Source organism: Centroberyx gerrardi, chromosome 22 (assembly GCF_048128805.1).
Source record: "Centroberyx gerrardi isolate f3 chromosome 22, fCenGer3.hap1.cur.20231027, whole genome shotgun sequence".
Lineage (NCBI taxonomy): Eukaryota > Metazoa > Chordata > Actinopteri > Beryciformes > Berycidae > Centroberyx > Centroberyx gerrardi.
Window position 1 is genome coordinate 20393800 of NC_136018.1, and position 20264 is coordinate 20414063.

The 20264-nt window shown below is 41.4% G+C and overlaps 1 protein-coding gene across 1 annotated transcript; it reads right to left on the bottom strand.

Moving 5' to 3' along the window:
• Window positions 1-2257: 2257 nt before the first annotated feature.
• Window positions 2258-4191, bottom strand: prmt6 (protein arginine methyltransferase 6). Its single transcript, XM_071904171.2, has one exon. It carries the CDS (start codon window positions 3636-3638, stop codon window positions 2583-2585), a length of 1056 nt encoding a protein of 351 aa, XP_071760272.1. The 5' UTR covers window positions 3639-4191; the 3' UTR covers window positions 2258-2582.
• Window positions 4192-20264: the final 16073 nt, after the last annotated feature.

A 20264-nucleotide genomic window follows, 5' to 3' on the forward strand; every position in this document is an offset into this window, starting at 1 on the left:
GGACACTGAAATTGCAGTTTAGAGATGTGAGTCCAAATCTTCTACATCCACAGATACCATTCCATGCAGGCAGTACCAAGAGAAAAACTATTTTGGTGAATTTGTCAGTTACTGCACTTTGCCTGTAACACATATAATGATCAAACACTTTTTTTTTTTTTAGAGGAAAAAAAGACTTTTAGGCTAAATCTGTAAAACGTCTTTGTTCCATATATGCATTAGACTAGACTGCTACTACATCTGACTTCCACATCAGTACATAATGTTGGAAAGTTTGATTCTTGCACTGACGCCTCAGGGCCAAGAAATCTAAGGCTGTGATCTCACCTACAGACGGTTTTCATTGGTCTGAACCACCACTTTGTTGTGTTTTTGTATTTGGTTCGTTCAGATTCACACTTCCCAATTACAAGCAAACCACGGCTTATAAACAAAGTCACATGACTCACAAGTAGCTTGTTTATTGGACAGTTTTGGTAACCTGTCATCTCGCCAGGTTAGATTTTAGCAGCGAGGGAGAAAAAAACAAATCTGATTTCAGTTCCTGTAACTTTAGCTAAGCATGATAGACAATAATTTCCCTTCTTTTGTGTTCATACCAGGTAAGAACACATGAAGAAATAGCTGAATATGAGCATCAGTCCAGATATGCTTCATTTTGTTCTGCTAGGCTTTCCAAGCATGAGGAACTGCTGGCTATCAGATGTCAACATCCGTCTCCTTATTACCCATAAACCCTTGTATTTTGGGGTCGTTTCCTGTAGTTGGTTCAGATTACGTTCTCACTCCTAATGAACCACACACAGTTCTCTTGTTAGAGGACAGAGACTCGCATTTTCAGGCATTTTGATGCTGTGATTTGGTGCCACCAGAGTTTGTTGCAAATTATGGAAGTATGACTCTTTCAATTTTGACACATATTGGATATTTGTCAGGCCAGGACTCATGAGGCATTGAATAAGTCAAACAATTTATTATAGTCTAGTAAGGCTACCCATTTGTTCTATAATGGAAGCAGTTGGCACATAATTTAGGAGCAATTCACTGAACCCTAATCTATGGTAAAGTCCCTGCATCTCATATCATTTACCACCAAAACTTCCAAACCGGCTTATATAATTAAATTATATTTCTGGGGACAAAGTGGAGCAATGACTGATGACTGACAAGATATTATTGTTTGGTCAGTGTGATAAATTATTAGCCGCAGGTCACCAAACTATCAGCGTAGAGGGCCTGAATGTTCCCCTGATGTGATTTTATTTAGATATGGCTTCCAAATAGATTTCTGGCAATTTGTGCTTGATCTTTGCTCTCCATTATAATGATAAAAACTACAAACCTTACGTAGGTTAAGGTACAGCCAATGGCATACCTTGCTATATTCAATAGACGCCCATGTTAACCCTCTCACTTTTAGTGCAAAGTATTTCTTTAAGGAGAGACAGCCATTACATCCAGCTGTTTTATCGACTTGCGACAGTTCACGGGAAACACAAGTTGGATAGTATTTGTTACAGTTTTCCCTACCATTTAATAGATGCATTGAGGAGCTGCTAACCCACCTAAAAGAATGCCATCAGTCTGAGTTTCAATGGAGAGTTTTAGTGTCCCATGATGGTCTAAATGCTGTTTCAGAGGCTTTTCCACCCTGACAAGAATACAATTCTGGGGAAACCACTGAATCCTTGGACTTTTTTGGCATGAAAATGGTGGAATTTAAGTATTTAATTTAAGTACAAAAATATATGGGCCTTCAAAAACCCATATCCGTTGAACCATAATGAGTAAACGCCCTCATCTTGATCTTTATCATTCATAATCCACAAAGACAAATCAGTACAGTTGGAGTGAGGTTAGTAAAAACTCAGCATGGAGAAAGGTGTTTCTGTTACAGCTCAGGTCAGAAAATTATCAATTATTAGTATGAAAACATGTACTATATAATAGCACATGATCACCACTATGTATAATAACATAAAACCAGCTCCAAATTCAGAACATGCAGTTATATAAATCATTCAAAAGCCAGTAAGGACATATTAGACACTGTAGTACCCATTGTGCATGTATGTGTGTATACTCACAAAATCTACATAAATGTTTAATGGCTTTTGGCCTGGGGTTATGTGTAAAAACTGTGTGAGACAATTTGTATCAATTGGGAATGACAAGGTGTGATACTATACATGTGTTAACCTAAGTGAGTTGATGTTGTAGGAGTTTTTAATCATTATAATAAAGAACAAACATGAAGCAAGAATCACCTGAATTTTATTTAGAAGCCAAATCAAAATAATAAAAAAAAAATCATCACATCAAGAGAGTATTCAGGACCAATGTTCCATCTAAACCGGTACTTTGGTGACTTACATTTAAATTCATCAGAGTGACCAGATAATAAATAATGTTGTCAGTTATCAGTCATTGCTCCACTTTATCCCAGAGAGTTAGTCTAGTTATGTCAGTGGGTTTGGAAGTTTTGGTGGTAAAATGCTATTAGATGCAGGGAATTTGCCATAGCTTAGAGTTTGGTGAATATGAATATGAATGTTGACATCATTAAAACTACAACCACCATGCTACTGCTGAGCCTCTGAGCTCCAGTCCGGGATGGAAAAGGTCTTGGAGTGTCTTTTCTGCTCGCCTATCGTGTAGTCCACGTGGATGCATATATGCCTGGCGCTCTGCTCGGAGGGATACATGCTGACCTCCCCGGTCACCCGGGTGTCCTGCACCACGTCCACCGGCGCGTCCAGGTACAGCACCGCCTGCTTCCAGTGCGTCTCCGGTTTGAACGGCGACGTGGAGAGCACCAGCGCCGGCTTGTCCTGGCACGGGAACGTCACCGTGAACCAAACGCAGAGCGCGTTCACCGTGGCCGAGCCGAAGCACTCGCACCTGAACTGCCCCTTCACCGCCTGCAGCTCCTCCGCGGTGACCGAGTACAGGTCCAGCTCGGCGAAGCGGGCCGGGTGGGAGAGCACGTCCTCGACGGTCACCGCGTTCACGGTGATGTCGGAGTTCATGATGCACCTCCTGGCGAAGTCGGACATGCAGGACATGTCGACGCCGTACTGGTCCTTGACGGTGCACCAGAAGTTCAAACGGTCCTCCACCACCGGGTCGCTGACGGGCGAGATGTAGAGTTCGGCTTTGGAGGGCAGAATGAGGCCGCCCGGCTTTTTCAGCCACTTGTCCCGGGCGTAGAGGACCGAGTTGAGCATGGACTCGTGCAGCAGGGCATACCCCATCCATTCACTCACAATTACCTCCACCATCTCCGGTAGGTCCACTGTCTCCACGGTGCCTCGTATGACTTCGATTCTGTCCTCCATCTTGTTTTGTTTAACGATTTTCACAGCCTCCTCGGCGATGGAGCAGGCTTCGACGGCGTAGACTTTCTTAGCACCAGCTTGTACGCAGAAAATGCTCAAAACGCCGGTTCCTGCCCCGACATCCAGGACGACTTTACCCCGTATGGACTCGCTGTTCCTCAGTATCCCCGTGCGGTACGTGTTGGTTCGTACGTGGTCTGCTATCATTTCTTCGTGGATAGTCACATCGGAATAGCTGTCAAAGTACAGGCTGTCCTGCCTATTTTTATCTAATTTCCTTTTCTTTACGATATGAGACATTTTCCTCGTCTATAGCCTGCTTGAAAATCAACTTGGAAGTTACTGGGATGTTTTGTTGCGCTACTTCCGCATTGGGAAATATGGGAGTTGTAGTTTTCGTCGGAGTAAAATACGATACGTGCATATAGTAATAAACTACAATACCCGTAAATGAACAACAGTGACGCTGTAGTCGGATTGCTGCATTCATAGTCATGGGAAAATGGTAAATACGAGATTCCTCCTTGGAAATTTCGTTCACCTCAGCTTTCAGATGGTAAATACTATAGAAAACACTGTTCACCTCAGCTTTCATGGGGAAAATACTATTTGGGAACTCTGACTTACTGAATTCAGATGTCACCAACAAGGAAATACCTGTAAATAATGCTGTGTTCAGGTCATATTGGAAGAAGTGAAAGAACAGGATGACATTTTATCGCTTCAACTTGGAACCGTTGGAACAACCGCATCCCAAATAATTTTTAAATATAAATTTAAAATCAACCATAAATTAACTGCTGCAGATATTACTCATTTCACACAAGTAGAATTGATTGTATTACTGTGAATAGAACTGATCATTTAGCTTTTTATTATTTTTATTTATTATATGGCAAACCTAACAATTTGTGGGAGAAAAAGTTCCCATGTTCTCCAATGGTTTTTCCCAGTTGGCAGGTCATATTCACAATAAAAACAACTTGACATGAACACAGCATAACTGTTTGAAATTATATTAATTTCAAATAAAACGAACAAAATTAATCATATGTCAATTTTGTCAACCATAACTCAAGTCATTTTGTGATGACAACTCTTAAAATGTCATGGCAGGACACCGCTACTTGCTGTTTTTTTAGTTTGCAGTTGACATTGCAATGTTTGGTTTGCTATAAAACATGAACTCAAATGCATCATCACTCACTGCATGCATGTTTAATGGGAAAAAGCTGATGAGGAGTGCCCAATCTACAGAATACTAAATCAAATTTGAAAACTTCAAAGTTGCGCTTTGATCCATCAAGTCCTTCATACCTTTTTTTTTCCAAGAGATGAATCAAATTTTCTCCTATTGTCTGTGGTACACCGGGTTTAAAAACACACATAACCTTCCTCAGGTGATCGAATGGATATGTATTCCACCCAACATGCTTTCCTAACTGATGCAGTATCAATGCAGTAGCCATTTTTAGTTTGCAGGCAAAATTTTGTATTGTGCATGTGTGGAAACTTAAAAACAAACATCATCAGATTGTTGATATCTTCTTGTCACATTCTGTTTACAGTTTTTTTTTTGCATTTAAAGGACAGTTCAAGCATGATTGGAATGTTTGCTCATTTTTTACATTTTCCAATCCTTTCATGTTGATTGTGCCAGTTTTACATGCATGCGCCACAAATAAAGATATTTTTAAATCAGCTTTGCCAAACTTCTCAAGCTCATTCACTCCCATTCAATTGCAAATGGCATAGAAAACAACTCTGGAGATTCCTCTGGGCATCTTACTTCTACTGCTTCTCCGAATTCTGCATTTTTCCCTCCAAAATAAATCCTTCAACCTAATAGTTCATGTTCTCTGTGATTACATTAGGACCCGCCTCCTGTCAATCACAACCCATTCAAGCCAACAGACAAACCAAAGCAAGACGCTTCCACCAGAAATAGTCTGTAAAATTAAACCGAAAAATAAAGCTTGATTTTGCACAGTTACAGCTTAAAATTGGCACCTTCTTCTTTACCTGGAGTACCTCGTAATATTTACACAGGTATATTTCAAAATATTTACTTTTGAAAAACAACTAAGATGAGGGAAAAATAGTAAACAACTCATAACGTGATAAAAGCACTGGAATGCAGGGAAAGCGCAAAATCAGTCACACTGGCACTGTCCTTTAAGACTACATGTGTGAGAAATCAACTATGCCTCTAGCAGTTGTAACCAAACCAAACACATTTCACTCCATACATGTACTACAGGGTCCAATTACATTTATTCTGTCCATCTCAGTATAACACTGCGTGGCCATTAACAGTTCTAAGCTTTCCCCAAAGTTCTGGTAGGCAGAACACAGCTGTTTGTGGCTCGGCTCTCTTCCCTTCTAAGCCAGTCCTGTGGGACTCTCCCCACTCCCTTATAGAGATCTTTGGCAAAAGCTACTGGACAAATGAGCGGGAGCTGTATCCCATTTCACAAAGATGAAAAAAGCGGGAAGAGAGAGGCAGCAGTTGGAGAGGAGGAAAGCGGCACAGCGCTAGGTAGCTGCTTTCTCGTTGTTTTCAACTTTACCTTTCATGGCAGCAAAGCAGCACAGTGTGATGCGGGGAACGTGGAACGACAGTGAGTGCAAATAAGAAGAATAGGGGAGCAGGGGGATTTGTGTGTTTGTGTGTGCAAGTGCACATTTACATGCATGTGTTCCTGCCTGGCATGCTTCTCCTAAGTTTGTACTGAATGCTGCTTTTAAAACAGTGCTACCCATGGGAAAATGTGTGCATTTAATCATTCAGTATTTACAAAAGCAATATGGAGATTAAAGCAGGTAAGTCATTCTGCATGAACTGATATGTTTTCAGAGTAATGGAAGCAGAAACCATCAAGGGAAAAGCGTGCCACACTTTAGTTGTAAATATTGACTTCATATTTAAAGCTCCAGTTTTCCCCTTTGCATATATTTTTTATGTTGAACCTGACACACAATAACCACAAACATTACCCTAAAGATGCAGCATAATCCTAAAGTGAGCTAACCATCAGTGCTGGCCATGCAGATACAGATTGATGAAAACTGGATGGAAATATAATAGAAAAGATGAGTGGACTTTGTCAAATGCAGGCAGTGGAAGTCAAATCGTGATTTGATGGTTTGCAGGACTAGTTGCTGGTAGGCAGAGCAGACAGACAAGCAGCTGTTGGCCATGTTTCCCCCTCCTCCTCTCAAGCTGCAGGTAGAGCTGCTGCCAGGCCCAGTCACAGCCAAAGCACCCAGCTCGCACTATGACGGCTGGCACCACTCGCCTTTATCTTTAACAACATGACAATGTGTCAGTAGCTGTGTTTACACGCATGGAGAAGTCTGTTCTCATACCAGTGAACTCAGGTAACCCAGTGTTGGGTCGACTCATGACTGGATATAATAACCCGTAGAATAACCCATATAAGAATAACTCATCCTTTGATTATGAGAAACCTGGTTAAGATGCCTCTCTTACTCCTATATTAAACGGGTTACTGTGACATCATCATTTTACTCCTTTCACTTTTGGTTTTCAGCGTCTGCACAAACTCTCGCACAGCATTATGGGTACATTTTGATTTCAACCTAGAAAAGTAACATAATTGCCTGTAACATGAGGTTATTTGTCAAGAGTGTCAAGACGTTTACATGTATTACTATTGGGATCATCATTTCTTTCCTCTTTATTAGAAGTAACTTACTGCTCAGTCAAAAAGGGAGGGGGGATGTTCTGTTAATTGGTTTATTCATGGAAACAGGGAGGCTCAATCACATGGTATCAAAGGTTTGTGCAACCTTACCCTTAACACTAACCTAACCTAAATCTAATCCTAATTCTAATCTTAACCCTAAACCCAAATTTTAATCCTAAACTAGCTCCTTAAAGAAGCGAGGAGCGGCCAAAATGTCCTCACTCTGAAGGTCGGAAACTCAAAACTGGTTCTCACAGGGATAAAAGTACACACACACACACACACACACACACACACACACACCTTACTTTACCCCACTATCCAGTCCCAGACACTACCTATAAAATCATTCCTTTTAATGTAGTTCCCTACTCTCAAAATGATTGGAGGATTAAAAAAAGCCACATATTTGCACAGATGTGCGCAGCTCATCCCCTTTAATTAAACTTGGCCAATCACTGTTTGCACATCTATAGCGTCGTCTCGCCTACACCTGATTGGGGATATGATCAAGTGTGAGGAAGGGCAGGAGTGTGTTTGAGCGTGTGTGTGTGTGTGTGTGTGTGTGTGTGTGTCTGTACTGTATGTGTGCGAGCGCTCCGTGCCTGAAACATGTCGTGTGAATCCAGAGATAATGTTGAAGCGGGAGAGACGGTGGAGAAAGCGGGTCGGTCAAGCGCGGCGGCTGCGGGAGGAAGCCCAATCACTTTGGACAATGAGGGGTGTCGCGGAAAAATCGATAACCGGCTCAAAGCAGATTTTTTTTCTCTTTCTTTCCCTCCTTTCCTCCTCCCTCAAGCTCGAAAAGTTGTTTGCAGAGAGAGAGAGAGAGAGAGCGAGAGAGAGTGTTAAAAAATGCCAAAACCATAAAGAAAGATGAAATTCATACGTACATTTAACTGTCACGCTGGAGGTATAGACATTTGGCTTTTGTGTGTGTGTGTGTGGAGGGAGGAAGGGGGGGCTATCAGTACTGAAACAGAAATGGAAATAAAAAAACGAAGTGAAAGAGAGAGCAATGAAGTGACTAGATATCTAAAGAGGGGTGAAGACAGATAAAGGGAAAGTGCAGCGTGGGCTCTTTGTACTGGAAACCAGTCGGCGGCTGTTTTTCTTCTTCTTCTTCTTCTCGGCCGGCTTTCTGTCAGTCCGCACGGCCTCATGGGAACTGTCTGCCTCCCGTCAGCGTGAGTGGACCTGTCACCTGCTGCCACATACACACATACCCACACACACACACACACACACACTTATAGACACTTACATATGCATGCATGTGTGCATACAAACCTGCATAAACACATATGGCAGCATGGAGGTGGCACCTGGCACCACACACACATGCATATATACAGTATGTATGTGTGTGTACAAGGACGTGCACCACCAGCAATCAGTTTCAGTGTCATGATCGCCCATTCCAGAGGAAAGCAGACTGCTGAGCAACAAATACGAAGGTGCAATGGCTCACTATTGATCGTTTCCAGCGATCAATACCGGGCTACTTTGATATCTCACTCGCAGTGAAAGGGCCTAGATCTGCAAACGCCGGTGTGTCCTAACACACTTTCCCCATCTCTTATTCATCCTCTTATTCGGCCTTTTCCCCCCACAGCAAACATAATTCATCTCAACCAAAAAGGACAGTTTCACGCATGGATCCATCCGAATGCCTTCTTCTCCAAGTGTGTGTGTGTGTGTGTGTGTGTGTGTGTTATCTAGCTTCGTGCCCGGAGATCTCCCTATATGGACGATATATGCGCAGCGGAGTTATCAGCGGACGAGTTCTAACAAGGGAGAGAGCAGAATTTCCTGCCACCCCTCCGGGTTTATCTTTTTTTTTTTTTTTAGATCCCCTCTTTTCCCTCTTTTTTAGATCCCCCCCCCCCCCCTCTCCTTCCACCCCAACACCCTCCTCTCGATCGCGCCATCCAATCACTTTACAGGATCTCGGCCCTGTCAATCCAGAGCCCCGGTAATCAATTTAATAATTACATCCCTTTCCCTGCAGACTCGCTCCCCCCCCTCCTCCTGCCACCCCAGTATCAGTTACATTACACTGCAATTAGATTAAATTACTAAGTACAACCTGCATATGACAGCCGTTATGGCGGCGTCAGGGGGATATTATGCTGACTCGATGACAAACCCACCCACTGCGCAATTTGTAAAATGGAAATATTGTGTGATTGTTAACGGGGGTTATTGGATAGGTACACACAGGAGGATATATTAGTCCCGCCAGGATTCCGCGGACAAATATCCCAAAGTTCTGCGGTAGTTATGCAGCTTGAAAGTAATATTCTGCGATATTCTGCGGATGTTAAAAAAACAATAAGCAAATGAGCAATTATTAAGTAAAATATGTTCATTCATTCATTAAGTAAGTAAAAAAGGCTTCATAAAATTCACAACTTCAGCCTGTCAAGCAATGCATTCTTAATGTAAATGTGCTTCTTTATAAAGGCCAGAATTATCATCTGTAGCCATTCAACTGGATCTCTTTAAAAATAATAAAAAGTCCAAACAGCCGAGCCTTCACTTCTATAAACAGCAAACTCATCTTTCAAGATAGAACAACCAAATGAACCATTGAACACCATGAAATGAAATATAATATGCTCATCATCTCAAACTGCAAGAAAGTTGTCTTTCAAGTCACATTTACATAGCATTTTCTCATCACTTGACAGCGAAGTTGACTATTTCCCAGAAACTTGGTGTATTACTTTAAATGATGACGCACTGTGCAAAATCCTCTGAGTAAAGTTAAAGGCATGTTAAACAACATAATCAACAAGTTAGTTTGCAGACTTGACTAACAAAATACAGAGAGGACAATTTTTCTTCTTACTAAACTCTGTATCATCTTTGATTAAAACTCATTTTTATGAACTTGCATTTAACTGATAACTTTTGCTCATATTCTTGTTTTTCTTGTCCTCCACTATGACATCGGGGGGAGGACAGTGGGTCAGTCTCTATTTCTTTGTGCATTCATTCCCCCGTTACATATGATATCCGACCACGTATCGGATTTTGACAAGTCAAAACAAGGTGACACATTTGATTGGTGGGGGATGACATGTTTACTGTTGCATTCTTCTGCGTCGTCTTCTTATTGTTATTGGTGGTAGTAGTAGTAGGAGTATTCACATCTCTTTGTGAGGATGTATTATGAATAGGCAGACCATGATAAATGCACAAGAATCAAGAAAACCTATCTACATGTAATGTATGTAGCCTAACAATGAATGACAACATTTGAATTGACAGCTTTGGTTCCATCATCCTGATGGGAGGGCCAAAATAAACTCGGATCCAACCCTAAATAAATTCATCACAGATACACTGTTTTATGAAATAATACATTTGTTGGCCCTGTGTGTTTTAGGTACATACAATATACAACACACAGAAACATAGTTGAAGTTGAAGTTATTTTGCAAAATGTAAACCATTACATGTTCCCTATATTACTTGATTAAAATTGCAATCAGTAGTCTACTTGAATTCAGTAACATCTGATTACTTTCAATTATTTTTGGGCTACTTTGCATCCAAAATGTAACAATTTAACAAACTATTCTAATTTACAGACTGTAATTTCGCTGGTATTTTTACCATCATAGTTGCATAAGCAGCATCAATCATTATTTCAAAATGTGTAAAATTATATTACCATCCGTCAATAACGTCACAGTCCAAATGCCCTTTTCTCCCTCAAATTCCAACAAGTAATCATCTATTTTTCCCCCCCAAATAACAGTAATCTGATTACTGTTTTTATCACCTTATTATAACACTTTTTTTTTTCAGATTGCTAATAATCGCATTACATGTCCATTACTCTCCAACCCTGTGCAGTAAGGATTTTGTGTAATGACTGCTGAATTCATGAGCATGTTATGAATACCCCAAACCCGCCCCTCCCCCGCTAAAAGAAAGGATTGCAAATGGCTTTTGCGATTTGTGATTCATACAGTCACAAAGTGGTATGTGTCGGGGAAATTTCCATAATCACAACAGTACCATCATGTAATGAGTAATGTTTTTGTTTTGAAAATTTGCATCCACTTCATTCCCCCCTCTTTTGTGCCGCGTTACCTCTCGTGTTCTCCTGTCACTTCTCATCCCGCTTACGGACCTTGGGCCAAGTTTAAGTCGTTCGACGGGAAAGAATTAATTTGGAGGCGCTGTCACCTGCCATGATTAGGCCCATTACTTGTTTACTGCCTCCGAGGGAACCGCGCGCATCGACTTCCCCCGGCCTAAGTATGATATCACAAACAGCCGAGGGAAGGTACAGTCATTTGCCTGGAGACTGGAGAACGTTAGGAAACACTGTGTGTGAAGTCTCAAGGTAAATTTAGACGGAGAAAGAGCAGATAAACAGGCATGGAGGCAATTTGAAGGCAGAAGTCGTGAAACGAAGAGATACGTACGTACTATCGCGACGCTTTGGTCAATCTTCTTTCTAATTCAAAGTAGTTTAAACATTTAGCGATGTGTTTGTCTTCCATTACGCAAGGTCACGATAAGTCAGGCAGGTATGTTCTCAACTTGATTTGGGTTTTTCTTCTTTTTTTTTCTATCCCTCAATAAATAGACTGACAGAAAAGGCCTGTACTTCTGAGGTGATAAGATCCTCCCGGCTTGTTCTTAGCGCTGACCTTGGGGTGGTGCAAAGTAAAAATCGATGCTCTTTCAGAAGGACACAAGGCGGTATTCACTTTCTGTTAAGGCACTGCGCGTCTTTCCAGCATCAGCCAGACAGGGGAAGGGGAAGAAAAAACCTGTAGTGTTAGTTAGTGCGTGTCAGTGGAGGGTTTATCTGAACACATAGACAGACAGAGACACATACACACAGACAAAAACTTGGATGGATAATAAGGATTAGGGTTATACAGGTATATTTGGCCGATATTGGCCTTTTATTTAAACTTGGATATCGACCAGTCACTGTCATCCATCTCCAATATGATTCAGGCTGAGCATGTTCAGGGTGTCAGTCTGTAAAACCTGCAATGAAATCTGCCTCACTCTGCCTTAAAGAGCTGCTAACCCACCTAAAAGAATTTCATTAGTCTGGATTTCAATGGAGAGTTTTGGTGTCCCATGATGGTCTAAATGCTGTTTCAGAGGCTTTTCCACCCTGACAAGAATACAGTTCTGAGAGAAACACTGAATACTAGTAATTCTTTGGCATGTAAATGGTCAAATATACAGATTTACCTTGAATATTTGCTCAAAATATAAACTACCAGCAGCTTCAGTCCACAAATATCAGTATCAGTATCGGCCTTCAAAATCAGTTGAACCCTAATAATGAATAATATATATATAATATTAATTTGGGGGTGGGAAAAGGTGGGCACTCCATTGGGACCAATCATCATCACATCCTTTTAACCAGGTTCTACTGTACTATAACATGTAAATTAGACCCATCCATGGCACTTGTTGAGTATAGCTACTGAGGTGGCATTGCTAACATTCTCCCCTCAGCCCTGTTGGCATTAAAGCTGCACTATAGGCAAGATTTTTATGTAAAAATCCAGCTGTCTTATCAATCTAAATCACAAAGTGGGGCTGCAAAAGAGAAGAGCGCCTCATCTACACTAATTGAGACTCTGTAGATTCGCTCTGTTAGCCCAAATGGAATTCTGGTGTTGGGTATGGACACTTCTCCACCCACAAGACAAACAAACTCACATCTATTTCACAAATGTTAGACCTCTCTCGTCCCTTTGGTTTCCTTTGGTATAAAGCATCACAGACCGGCCGGGTTGGTAAACATGAGCAAGCTGTGTGCAGTTTACTGACGTCACATTACAGGATTTCTGGCTATTGAAGATACAATTTTCCCTGCCATTTGGAGCTGCCAACACGTGAAGTTGCCTTGTACAACTTTAAAAAAATGACCACTTCTTAACAGTTTACATAGCAGACAACATTGCAGGTGAGATTTCGAGAGATCTGAAATTCATTTGGATGATGGATCTACTAACAAAGAATGGTTTCCCACCAGCATGTTCTCCCTGCTCAGTATCGCATGTCTGAGTATATCTGTATTAATGACTGGAGAAGTGAAATCAAAAAAGGAACACCTTTCTTCAACAAGGAAAATAATGAAAAGGAGAACATTTGTGTTGTAGGTGCAGTGCGCCCTGAGCTAGTTGTTAAGGCAAGCAGCTGTTACATTCATTAATATTATGTAATCCTCTCCCTCCATAAGCAGGAGAAGTTGTGAGCGAACGCTCAGAGGTCAGTCTCTTTAATAAGCTCTTTGGGAGAATTTGACAGATATTGTTCAAGCCCTCACTGCCGAGAATCATTTTTCTAACTGAAATATTTCTTTTTTCCCTCAGACAATTGCTGTAATTCAGTTTCCCCCTGTTTTTCAGCGAAGAACCTGGGCCATCTGAAATGTAAAAAGCTCCACCGCTGCTGCAGGAATAATTAAACGTCAGTTAAAGGGATAATAGTGTGTGGAGGGGCAGAGGTGCCGCAGACATCTCTGACTGTTCTGTCAGGGAGACGCTGACTGAGGACAGGTGGCTGGAGATTTAGCTGTACAGTATTGCTTTCCTCCAACCAACTCAGAAAATCCATTCCAGCACATTAGCACAACTGCTAATTGCGAGGTTCTGTGTGTCTAATTGCACACATTGATTTGCCCACAACCTCCTCCAGTTGAAATGGAATTGTGAAATGAAAGACTTTAAGTGGACAGATAAAGGATTTTATGCCACATTCAGCCATATGATTCAGATATGAAGCGTAGAAATGGTTACTGTAGGCTTTTGATTTTTCTGCTCCACCTATGCCTATTCAGAATTTTGTTCAGATATAGCATCGCATCGCTGTCGCTTAGATTCTGCATGAATAATTCAATTGTGAGAACATGTCTGTGCCCTCTGTAAGGCTCAACATTATCAAGTCACTATTGTACTGCTGTATACGCCGTGTACAGTTGTCATTTGAATCCTCCTGGTCTGTGCTGCCATGTGTCCATGTGCTGCCAAAAATACTCCAGAACTAATGTCTACATCCAGCCTTTCCTTGCTCCTTTTTCACTTGCACTTTTCAGTTGGCACAAATGTTTCTTTTTTTTCTAAACAGTTACTTTGTCAAGTGCCATTGTATTTTCCATGATATGTATATGTGCTACATGGCTCACCTTATTTGCCTTTACAATAGTTTTTAGTTATTCAACTGACATTAAAGTGGTAATCCTCGGGTTCCTCATTTTTTGAAATTTGAAATAAAACCGTATTTGGTGTTCAGCGCTCATTGCTGTGTTGTTTCTGCACTGCGCTTCACCTGTCAATCAAACAGTGGGCGGAGCTTGGATTTTTTGTTGATGCAGTTTGAGTTTCTCTTTTCTTTGTCTGTTCAGCCATGGTGGCTATCACTGCTCATGTTAACTACCCAGTTCTTCTTCTGTTTATTCCAAACAAACCAGAAATGTAAAACGCATCACTTCCTGTGCGCCAGAGGATTTTTCCCAGAAAAAGAGCTACCAGACACCAGGTGTTTAGAACAGACAATATAAAAGCTTTCATGAACCGGATATAGGTTGAATCACTGTTGTGTCATAGCAATAGTGATACAGAGCAGAAAAAAAGACATTTAATTAGATTAAAATGTTGTGGATTATTACTTTAAATGCAGATAACCTCTTATATTTCAAGTTCCCAAGCCCCAGTCTACGTTTAATGGTGGCTGCATATCTTCCAAACTATTTAGCATCTTCCTGACATCCACCACACTTTTCTATGGGCGCACATACATTTTCTTATAAAGAGAGTGTTTGTTCTCAATTTTCTGGCATGAGTACATCGGGGAGATGAGGAAGCACATCTGTTTGGCCAGATGGGATATAAGCGGGCACTCCTGGGCAATCTTATCATTACTTATATGGATGCATATAGAAGCAGTGCTTTTATAAGAGCGGTGTGGCGATATTGTAAATCTGATTGAATACCTGAGGGTTGGGAGTGAAGCAGCACTGGGCGGTCTGAGGGATTGCTATTGACTGCAATGGCTAAGGTTATTTATTTAGGTATGCAAGGCATGTTAAAGGATCCAACAGTCCTCTGAAATATTAACTCACCCACCTGGACCTTTTTTCCTCCTGTTTAATAATACAAGATGGCCACACACACACTCACACACACACCACTCACACATATTCTCAAGAAAGTCTGAGATTGGAATGCATCACTCAATTGAATCAAGTGTTCGTATTGTATCACTGATGAACCGAATGAATATAAAAAAAAAAAGATGTTAGACCTGTATTTATTTGCAGACTCTGATGTGTGCTTGTGTGTGACTAACCATGTGTGTGTGTGTGTGTTCTTCACACTCCAAACAACCAACACGAGATTCTATTTTGGCTATGAAGTGTTGTGACTGCGCTTTGTTCCGAAACACTGCATACACACACAGCGCGCTCTGAGCAACACCAAGTGAAATCTGGCCTTGGGGGGTTATGATGACCCAATTTGACCCCGTCAATGGGGACTGTATGGGCATTAGCCTCCAGGCAAGCGGGGGCCAATGTCCTCAGGCAGAGCAAACACAAGTGCTACTGTCCATCCTGAAGAACGCTCGGAACAAGACACCTCACGACAGCGTCCCGCGTTCAAAACCATAGGGTAAATCCGATGTTTTTTTGTGGCGTGTGAACATAAAGTACACTGCGTCTCACCCTGGAGAGTTGCCCGATTTCCTCGCCCACAGTTTCTAACTGACTAATGCAATGAATTAATACTAGCGTTCCGGATGTGTTGCACAGGCTTTTTTTGCGAAAAGTGCCTTTCCTTTGAGCTTTTTGAGAGCTGCAACTTGGGAATCCAACGAGACACGACTCTTTCTCTCTCCGTCCTGCGTCGTGCCCGTCCCCCGAAACAATGACATCATCTATCTACACCGGCGCTCTGCGGAACCGCCTCCGTTCTGACCTCTAATTGGCGAGGCGGTATGTGCCAGAGGGGACATTACACTGCATTCCTAAATGGCTGCTCTGGGCCACTGAACAGGACACTAAGTTAAAGTTGGTCATTCTCCGTCCCTGGGGGACTGGTAAAGAGTCTGCCACATTGTCTGGAAGAAAGTGCGGAGACGGAGAATGTGCTGTAGATGACAGGATTCTGCTGTGAGGTCCCGGGATGCAGACAAGATGGCAGCCTGCACAGCGTGGCGCTAAGTAATACCCCACTGCATCTGGCTAATAAGCTGTAAATAATTGTCTGGGCTTCACTCACCTCTTTTTTCTCCGGGTTTTGTCGAGCATAATAAGGGAACATAACATTAAGCTGGATCAAGGCTTTTTTAACAGCGTGGGGAATGGGTCCCTCCTGGAGCATCCCGGCATTACCTTAGCATAACATTGATGTAAATTATAGACAACACAACATGAGCACACTCTCAGTGAACCTTGATTTTTACAATAAATCCATGCGGGCCCCATGCTCGCATTTCCTTTTTTTGTTTTGTGTTGTTTGGTGCCCTGCAAGTTATACTTGTGCTGCCTTCAAGTGCTGTCATAAATATTGTAACTATGAGTGGTAAACACAACTGGGAAAGTCAGAATTTTCTATGATGCCCGAGGTGCTGAGATGTGATGTTTTGGGGACAGAGAGTATGGGAATGTCAACAACTGATGGTAAAAGTGATGTATTTTATTATTATATGTAAATGTTTGGCATTGAATGGAAAAAGTTTGTATTTTTTTTCTACTTTCACGCTTAGAATTGTCCCAATTTTGTTATAGTTTTTTATACTTTTGGCTAATAAATGAATTAAAACATCAGTTACATACAAATTTTACAGAAACCCCTTCACTGGCTGCAGTCTCAAGCAATTTTTGTCCACTAGATTGCCATGTGACAATGCATGGAGAGAGTTAACTAATGCTATGGAGGGATAAGCTAATAGCTAACTGCAAAGTGATGGCTTCCAAAAATTGCCCTCAGTTGGTTCGGGAAGCAGCTAGTTTGATACTAGAGGCTGTTTCATGAATTTTCACCTCATGGCACCTAAAGCTCAACTGATTCAGCAGAAATGTCAACAGAGGGGCGTCCAGGGCGAGCAGTGTTGCTGCTGCAGCTCCTATCATGCAGCCTAACTCGCTGCAGAAGTTCCCCCAGGTTTGCAAGTACTGGCATCATCAGTGTCATAGTGAGAGAGAGCAAGTTGAATGCATCTCTGAAGCATTTGCATATTGGCCCTAAGAAATCAGAAGAATGGCCAGTTGCTTCCATTTTGTCCAAAAATGGGAACATATCTCACACTATATCAACCTCTAAGTAAACATTTGTCCTGGGCACTGCCATTTTGAAGCAGGCATGAACAATCAATTCAATCAAAAGTTAGAACCGGTTAGAACCCGCCCATTGGCTTTGATGGATGAAGTTGACAGATACAGTGTTTCCCATAAACGGGTCATTCTGTGGCGGCTCACCACAGAATCAGCAATCACCACCACAGAATAAAATTTTAATCAAATGTAAAAAAAATAAAAAAATAAAATCATTGCATCACATTTGTGAATCATATATTGCTGTACTGTAAAACATATGCACAGGTAGTACTGAACCATGAGTTTGAGGAAGCATTTGACCCAAGTACAGTGCAGTAAACCCCCTAAAGTTACTCTACTAGCCTTGCACAACACCACCATCAGGCCTATAGTGTACCCTAGCCCAGACAATGAATATCTATACATTACTTTTCAGAGTATCACCTGAAACTCACACACCTGACACATTACTGTCATTGATAGTAAGTTAAGTATCAGCATTGAACTATCCAAATAAAGTGACCACACCATCATCTCAAAATGTCTCAAAATAGGTGTTGATGATTAAGCACTCCTAATAACCAGTTTGGCAAAAAGTTTCTTCATTTTTAAATGGGAGAAGGTCTTGTGTTTTCTCTTAAATGAGTGGAGCTGCTGAAAACCCCATTCAAGTGTGGGCTCTCTGACACATGAGAGAACACTAAATCTGCCTCAATCCTGACATGGACCTACCTTCTCACCAGAACGGGAAATAAAGTAAAGTAAAATGAAATGTTTGCATTCAAAGCTCAGAGAAAAGGCTTGGCCTCTCCATGAGGAATTGAACATAAAATTCTATCACAAAGTACGTTATATATCCATATGGAAACAATTTTCCTGTATTTATTGCAAGTACATGTGGGTTTCTAAAGTTAAAATTTAGTTTTTACAAGATTTATTTGCCATTCATTTTATTGTACATGACCGTTACAATGACAATTTTCCCTCCAGTGTAGCAAAAACACACTGAACCTCAAGGTAACCAAGGTATACATCAAACTGTGAGACTTGTTAACTGTTGCACTCCAAAGTGCTTAGCCAGCTGGATCAATTTTCTAGGCTAAGTACTACGAGAAAATCAGCTAGTAATTGTTATAGGCTACGGTGCTTTTATCATTGCTATATCACTCACTTCTCATTGTCAGGAATGACTAACAAACAAAAAAAGGCATCATGAAGCAGGTAGTTATGAGGCTTAACACTGGTCTGAGATGAATGTAATGTGCATGATGATATTCTCCAACGCTATCTGCAACGCTGTGTTTTATTCATACCTCCCGAGGTGTATGACAACTCCTAACACGCTCGCTGACTCTATAAATACAGCCGGAGCCATTGTGTATCTGACATAATGAGACCTTCGCTAACAACCAAATGAATTGCTCATCTAATGAATCCCCTAGTTGAAAGACCCAGCGGCTCCTCTGTGTCTCCTACAATGGGAACAAATTTGCCAGTCGTGACCTTTTCAACCCTTCCTCACATTTGCCTGTGATATCATGAACAAGACCTTTCTGGATGATGAGATTGCACTGTATTGTCCGTAAGTTAAATCCAATTGCTATTTAAAAGATATTCCCGTGCTCAAAATAATTCTTCAAAGTCTTCAAGCTCCCAACTTTTATTTGCACTCCGTTCTCTTTGGAGTCCATGGAGAATAGATGTATAATGCAACAAAAGAATGGATTGATTTCTTTTTTTAAAGTACGCCACCCTCGTCTTATCTACTTCGAAATGTAGGCTATCGGCTGTATTTCATCATTTTAAACCTTTTCCATCGTCATGGTAATTAAGTGGGAAGGACCCAATTATACACCTTAATTAGCAAATTTAAAACAAAGTCAATACACGGGTGCTGAATATCTCCGCCTCCTGCTGTATCTCCCACATCTGTTGGCGGGGTCTCCGCTTTTCTTCAAGGTGACTAATTTAATTTCCCTGATTTGACTGACCTTTGCCGAAGTTGTTTTGATGCCAATGATTTCCTGTCCCTTTGCCTCAGCAACCGGAGCCAACGGAGCAAGTGTAGCGGCCCCTTGTTTGTGTTCCCGGCCTTCAGATGGAATGTGAAGTGAACTGTAAAGAGATCCGCGTGCGACAGAGCTACGGTATCGAGAGGCAGGTGAAGCCAAATAGTTGGATCAGGTTTCTGCACAGTACATTGGAAGTACTGTGAGATGCTTGTGTTGATGGGTTTCTGAAGCAGCACATCTCTCTGAAATTTTAACAGATTTTAAGAACTTTGTGAATTAGCATGGAGGGCTTTCCCTTTCCAACATGTATAAGAACTCCATTCCTTCCATCTTAGGTTTCACAGCAGTGCAAAGCCTTTCTCCAGTATATCTTGCAATGGTATAATAACATGTGCATCTGACAAGTATGTGTACATAAAATCAAAAGTCATAAGAAATAGCGCACTATAATGAGAACTGGACAATAAAGTACTGCATGTATACTTGCTGCGGGAAGGCGTTCAGGCTAAGGCAGCTAAGACATCTTATCTAGCTTATGCTCTGATAACATTTTGCATATCCCCAGCATTCTCTGTTTGATTGTAAGTGACAAGAAATGCCAGGGGCTTTTCATTAATCAGCGAAGAGCTTCAAAAATGTACAAGTTCAGTGCATCTTAGAGTTGGGTTTTGTTATCAGATAGAAATGTACATAGACAATCTGTTGATGATACTGATGTCTGATGATTGGCCATGCAACCTGTGTCTGGAGTCAGGACTGCGACTTCGCACTGTGATGTCCCCAAGTGGCAGCGGAAGATAATTGAAATTTTTGAAAGTTTGAAGGACTTCATTACCCAGAAATCATGTGATGTGAAGTCAGTAAACTGCACTCCTCAGATCTAAATGTCTTC